The 7308-nt window shown below is 41.0% G+C and overlaps 1 protein-coding gene across 1 annotated transcript in view; it reads right to left on the bottom strand.

Moving 5' to 3' along the window:
* Positions 1–7308, bottom strand: part of spryd3 (SPRY domain containing 3) — a 53400-nt gene that overhangs the window by 40895 nt on the left and 5197 nt on the right. The window contains exons 3-5 of the mRNA XM_035656619.1: positions 7036–7160; positions 6255–6390; positions 5960–6148 (exon numbers count right to left, since the gene is read on the bottom strand). Coding sequence (XP_035512512.1) covers positions 5960–6148; positions 6255–6390; positions 7036–7160 — 450 coding nt within the window. The remainder of the gene's footprint in view (positions 1–5959; positions 6149–6254; positions 6391–7035; positions 7161–7308) is intronic.

Below are 7308 nucleotides of genomic sequence, written 5' to 3'. Positions count from 1 at the left end.
ATTGATAGAGACAGCTGAAGAGTGACGGGGAAGGAGGGAGCTGCAGAAAAGATTCAGCCTGACATACGTGGGACGCTCTCAGCTCTACCAGGTGTGAATATGTGTCATAGTCCTGAAGTGACCCGCATGATGAACGTAGAACTAGAGTGTCATAGCAGTCAGGTTGCATTGGAAAAGACGGATCTGATTTGTCTTAAACCAAAACATTTGGACAAAGTGAACATTTGATGTGATTAAGGCGCTAAATGAAAGTCAGAGGAGTTTCATCTTGAATGTTTGAACTAAATTTAATGGAAATCTTTCCAATAGTTGCCAAACATTTGACTCAAAAGCACAAATGTCAACCTCACTGTGCCTCTGGATGAAGACGAAGGAGATCATCAGTCAGTATGTTTCATCCTCTGGGGACTGTGAATGTCGACCGAATGTCACAGTAATCCATCGCATAGTCGTTGAGATGTCCCAAAGTGGTGGGCCGACCGACACGCTACAGTAGCTACCCAAATATTAGCTTCATAAAGTGGCATTTAAAGGTTAATATTGTGTATTTTTAAACAGAATATAAATGATGTATGTGAGAGCTTTTGTGTAGTTCAGGTAGACTCTGCGCCAGGGTGTAACATCAGTGGCGGTTCAAGGTTCAGGGAATGATTAGAGACTTCTAAGCATCGTAAATCAGCTAAATCTGAACACACAGATACGATGCACACACTCCTGGACACCTTACAGACGTGGAGGCAAATGTCTATTAATCTGCTTCGAAATCACAGAAAAAAAACATTTCCGTCAGTATCAAGAGAAATCCTGTGATTGCTGTCTCTGTATCCATGGCAACGGTGTGTGCCGTGACGTACAAAGTGATTTCTGGGAGATCAAGAACTGCTGTCTACTCTTTCTCCCTCCTTGATTTCCTGCTCCAATCTTTTCGATCTTCATTCTTCTACTTATCTACTCTCTCTGTGCTACTTTTTTTTTGCTGCACAGCGCTTAGCTCAGAACCTAGCCTAGCCTGCTAGCTTAGCTCCAGTCACCCACAGCTTAACCTGGCTAACTGTGCTGCGATTGGTTTGTGCGAACTGTTCCGCTTTTGCAGACAGGGTGTCTCTTCTTGTCATTTAGAACAGCTCATCTATGCCAGTGTTTGAACTGCGGCTGTGGTAGCATTAGCACAGCCTTGTCGGCAGTTTCTCCAGAAGGATGAAGATCAGAAAAGGAAAGCCTAGCCAGGACATTTGAGTTTGCCTCGAGTTTGAGTTGGCATTGATTGATTGTCTCTGGTCCCTTACCAATGAGGGGTAATGATGAGATGCACAGTAGGCTTATTTCACCCAACCGCTGGCTGCTGAGAGCGGACGGCCTTCACCCTACTGGAATGGCTGCCGCTACTTTATCTAGGAACATAGACAGGTGCTGACAGGTTTGACATTAGCACTCAGCAGGTCACAGAGAGCCTGCTAGGTTGTTAGTTGATGTAGACTCAGAGTCGACTAGCTTTGTTAATATATGAAATCTTCACAGTGCAGACTGTGAGACTGATGGTCTACAACACTGACGCTGTCTCCCCTCCTCCGGCGTATTACTCACAGCTTCTCTTTCCACAGATATGTGAATCACAAACATCTGATTGTCATCTGCTGGAAGTGGTGAAATGTCCCACAAAGCACCCGATAAAGTGGGTGCAGAATACCTACAGTCATCACAATTGTGGTGTATCCCTGTTTTTCTTCTACTAATATATAGTTTCTTTTCCAATTAATACGTAATGTACAAGCTGTTCTACAGAAGGCAGAAGGATTGTTGAGCTTATAAATTAAATTAGTCTTTGTTAATGTTATTAGTAACCCCTGTACTTTTCCTACTATGTCAAAATGCTTGCTGTAAAGTGGCAATCAGGAACAAGAACTGCTAATATCTAATGAGGTATGACTTTCAATTACCAACAATTAGGCAAAAAATATATATTTTGGTTTCATAAAAGCTCATCCAGAACATTTGTAGTACAATTTACATGCAAACTGAACTGAAAGAGCGTATTGAGAGGGGCGCTCCGGCAGCTCACCAGGTAGAGGACGTACCACGGCCCAAGGCCTTTTCTGCTGCACGTCATCCCTTCTCTCTCCCCTGCCTTTCCTTTCTCTCTCTGACTGTCCTGTCGAATAAAGCAAAATGCCAAAAACTTACAAAAAAAGCTGATTGAGAGTTTGCCTAAAGCACTAAAATTATCCAGGTCTCAGCATCTGATTTTACCATAGATAGCACCACTGCAACACTAGCAGGTCACGTGTCACGATTTAATTATACACCCTGAAGACTTCATACATTCTTTCATTCACTCTGAGGGAGAGGAGAGCAACAGCTGACAGACAGTTTGCAATGAAAAATGACTTTGATAGATCACAGTACATGTGGATGTAAATTAGCTCACTGAGCCTTGTTTTATGCTGTATTCAACATTAAATCAGAAACATTTAGGAGAAAACACAAGTGTCTCAAGCTGAGAAATCACAGTTCTTGTGGTTCCTGTAGATGTGGTATCACCCTCTGTACACACCCTGATGTGTAGTTGAATTGTGCCAGTGCATCTTATTTATATAAGACACTAAAAAACTGGCTAAAACGGCTTCACAATCTGTACAGCATACAACGCCTCCATATCCTCTGACCTTCTGGACATACATAATATTGTCCTTTGTGTCAATGTCCTTGGTAACAGTAAGACTCCTGTATTATACAGATTTAAAAAGATATTCTCTGTCCACTCCACATAATGTTCTGATCAGGCTTTCAGGAGGTAATTACACAGAATGAACAGAACAATAAAAAACCTGGTAGACTATAATGTAACCCAATACCAGAGTCTTGTAATACTACCTTTATGAAACATATGATTTACTGTTGGCACTGTGTCTGATGATGACTGGATCCAACTCTATTGAGTATGTGCTGCTTGTATTAAATCACACTGATGTTTCTAATTATTTCCTCCTCCATATATGTACATGAGATAGACACAATATTAGACCTTAAACTATAATGCAGTTCAATACACAACGGCCACGTGTATTTAACCTGTTGTTTTAAATACATTGTAGAAGAGAAATCTGACTACAGGCAGAATCCATCACCATTAAAGCTGAATTGATTCAGATTTTTATATTAGGTCACACCTTTTATTCTCCTTCAGCTCTGTGTTTTGCTTTTACATCCTACAGAATTAATGTGTAGTTCAGTCTCATCAACCAGCAGCTGCAGCAACAAGCTGAAAATAAAATAAGTAAAATATCTTGCAAGTAAAAAATGGTGGAGACAAAAGCAGAGCCAAAAAGGAAAGCAAACACTTGACTTATATTGATCAGGTGGTGATAGAGAGGACTCTAATGGGATGTTAATATGGTTGTGTTGTTAGCAAACATATTTGCCATCATATGATATGTCATATGTGTGTCTGTCAGCTTATTTTAGACCACTTCTGTCCCTCAGAAGACAAAATTTGCATTCTTAAATCAAGATTCCCACATAATTTTCCAGGACCATTCCAGGACATTATCCAGGAGTTTTCTTGACATTATAGGACAGCACTTGCTCACAAATAGTCATATAATTTACCGGTAGCCCTCGTAGGTGGTCAGCGTTTATTGGACACTTGGCTTGGCTGGACACTTTTGTGACGCACATGGCTGTTCTCACTATGTTTCCGTCGCGGTCTCAGCGGAGCGGTTTCCAGCAAATTGACTACAGTTCTGTTCTACTTCCTCTAGTTCAAATCAAGTAGAATTTACTCTATTTTACAGAAAATTCATCTTCTAGAAAGTGAAAGTGATTGTTGCAGGTTCAATAACATTGCTCTCTATGTATTTATCAACCACAGCAACAAATCTGCATGTAGATATGATATATACCATTTCCTCAGAATTACGTTCACAAGTTCTCAAAAATTAGACTTGACGTGTCTGGTAATACTTACGTTTAGGTGGTCAATCTGAGTGAGGGGCTAAAATACAATTAAAATTTCCAGGACAACATAAGAATATTTCGAGGATATTTGGTCATTTCCAGGTATTTTCATGACTGGAAAACTAGTGTATACATTTCAAGCTTTTCCAGGATGCGTGGGAACCCTGTTAATATATGTGTGGGCATGTTTGAGTGACAGAAAAGATGAGAAAACCAAAAGAAATTAGTTATGTGAAACAAGTTTAATTGGGGTATAATAACATGGGACTGGTCTGACTGCAAATCATTACTGCAATTAAAATGATTATAATGTGGCAACCGTTCTGCCACATCCGGCAACCAAAAGCAGAAGGAGGCAACTTGCATCAGACGAGTCTGAAGATCCCAATCCCCGATTTATCTGGATTTTTATCTGTAGATAAATAGGTTGGTGTACTACGCTGCTTGTGTGCTTTGCAAACAGATTTGCCAAACTGTTGCATAATCCCCGACTCTCATGTAGCAAAGAGGGAATGAAACAGACGTCTTCACTGGGAGTCTGCTGTTTATCTTGTTACTGAACCAGTTTTCTACAGAACGTGGAGGAAAATCCCTGAGCTGATGTCATGAAGCAATCTGCAATAACACTCTGAAGGTGACCCAAATCCAGCCGCAGCAAGATCCGGCAACGGCGGAGACAAAACAATTCAAATTCAAGTGAATGTGCTTTCCCTGAATTATAGCGAGCATTAAAGTAGAGTTGTCAACAGAGAGGGATTATCTAAAGAACAGGCAATCGAAGGATCTTGTAAGAGTACAATGCAAATACGAGGAACCGGCAACAACCACGCAGAAGTACAAACAGCAGAAAAAGCCCCACTGTAATCTGTCTTATTGAATAGACATATGCTAGAAAAACACACAAAATACATGGGATGTGTTTGCTTTCACATACATTGACTCAGTGTTCACATCACGACAAAAGCAAGAAACCAGTCAGCACTTATTTCAACCACTAATGTACAAGTATGCTAAATACTAATATATTATATATAGGCTTGATCTTAAAGTGGTACGCCCTCAAAAATTTAAGTAATGTGAGATTTGTTTACTTTTCTGTCCCACATGAATGAACAGTTTGTTTGGCTACTGGTCTGAATTGGGTAAGCAATTAATTTTGGGCTCCGCTATTACATTTAGGGCTGTCGCGATAACCGCAATAATTAAATACCGCGCTGTTGGCAAGCTAACTGCAGGGGATGGCAAGCCACCGCCACAACTGCACGTCATATTCAGTGTTTGTTTTTTAAGATGGGAGGGCGTCCCAGAACGGCCAGGCTGAAGAGACTGGGAACACCAGCAGTCAAAAACACAGACTGGGCCGCTCATTATCCCTATAGAGATATATTAATCATGGCCTCCACCCAGGCACAGCACACACTGAACTCTCACTGTGTGTCCTGGTCACTGTTCAGTCTGCTGTGCTGTTATCCTGCGTTGCTCTGTGTACAATGACTCCTCTTTTAAAATATGCAATGATTCGCCAAAATGAGATTCCACTTGGGGGTTTTTCTTGACTGATGATTTGAATCACGGACGTTTAGCGGGCAGCTCGAACAGACACATTGATGATTCAAATAATTGTCACTTGCAGCAACTACAGCATTTCCAAATGGACAAGAGAAGCATTTTTCTGATTGGTGTCTGGTGAAATATCTTTGAAATGTCATAGTGGAAGTTTATCCTACCAACAGTTGAGTTTCAAACAAAAGAGGCATCCAAGTGTTTCCAGGACAACATAGTTCATTTACAGGATATTTGGCCATTTTAATCAGTTTCTAGGCATTTCCATGACTGGAAAACTAGCCTCTAAAGTTTTCCAGATTTTCCAGGACGTGTGGGAACGCTGTTAGTGTTGGGAGCAGCATGGTCATATTGGTTATTCTAGACACTGCACAGAACAGTTATTTCTGTTCTCAACGCACGCAAACATTCGGGTTGGAGTATTCCTTTAAACACTTCTTACCGTGCCGCTCACCCTGACGTCATAAAGTCGCCCCCAGTCATCTTCATGGCTGTCCACCATCATCATACTATCATCTTCCTCCAGGAGCCACTCAGCCTGCAGGTCAACCTTCACCTCCTCGCCCATGGAGTGCATCCCCACGGCGGGGAACAGACCCTCTGCAGACACGGGAACCTCCACCGAACCAACCTGCATGTGAGAGGAGTGTAAAGAAACCACGACACTACACTGCACATATGGATAGTTCTGATAGCACATGTTTGTGTTTATGTAATGATGCATTACCAACGCCTACCTCTTTGCCATTTTTGGTGAAAAAGACTGTTGTAAAGCCTGCTTCAATATTTTCTGAGTGTATTCCACAGCCTATACGGTCACCACGAGCACACTTTGGCCCAAACTGCTGTCCCACAGGGTTGCCATTGTATAACCTAGGAAAAATAAGGACATATAAATCTTTATAAAATAAATGCTATTCAGTTACTGCTAAAGAAATAACCATTTGATTCTTTGTATAAATCATATTATTTGCTGGTTCCAAGTAACTCCAAAAACTCTGATTGACCATAAATCTGAATCTATACTTCTGCTTAGGAAGTCTACATGTGTAGGCCACACTGTAAATGATATGCACCTTCTCAAAAATATAACTACAGTAGCTTCAGAGATACTGCACAAGCAGACCAAGTCAACAACTGTCATTAGTTAGCTTCCTGTTTGTGTTTTTGATATCTGTAGAATATAAAAGTCATTTATCAAGCAGAAAAGCTAAACATTCATTGTTCCAGGCCCTCAGTTATAAGGATCTGCTGCTTTCTTTGGGTTTGAACTACTCGTTAAACACTACACTATAGTCTACTACTCTAAATTTATAGACTAAATGATTCAGAAAAAATAAAAAACAACAACAAATGAATCTATAATAAAAAATAATCTTTTGCTGAGGAGAATAACACAGGGAATCACTGTAGCATTTATGTGTGGATGCAGCATCAACAGGCCACAATCCATTTACTAAAACCATGGAAGAAACCAATGCTGCACTGTACAGTACAGACGGCTGTGGTTTTACTTACTTGCCGTTGTCAGCGTGGTAAGCTACAGAGTATGGCAGCCAGCCAGGCTGGTGGTCCAGCCTGTAGAATTTAGGCACCAGGCCCACAGCAATGGTCCCCCTCACCCCTGTGTCCACTATTGTCACCTACACACACACACACAGTAAGCACAACTGTGGCACTAGTTAGCGACTTTGACCGACATGGAACAGGACTACATGCAAGGTTTTTCTTTAATAGCATGAATTTAACCTTAATACTGTGAGAACCCTCAATTAAAAACTCATTAAAAGA

The sequence above is a fragment of the Morone saxatilis genome, unplaced genomic scaffold (assembly GCF_004916995.1).
Source record: "Morone saxatilis isolate NCDOM2014 unplaced genomic scaffold, NCSU_SB_2.0 Contig15, whole genome shotgun sequence".
NCBI classification, from domain to species: Eukaryota; Metazoa; Chordata; class Actinopteri; family Moronidae; genus Morone; species Morone saxatilis.
Note: the sequence above shows the minus strand (reverse complement) of the source record. Positions and strands in the feature narration are given on the sequence as shown.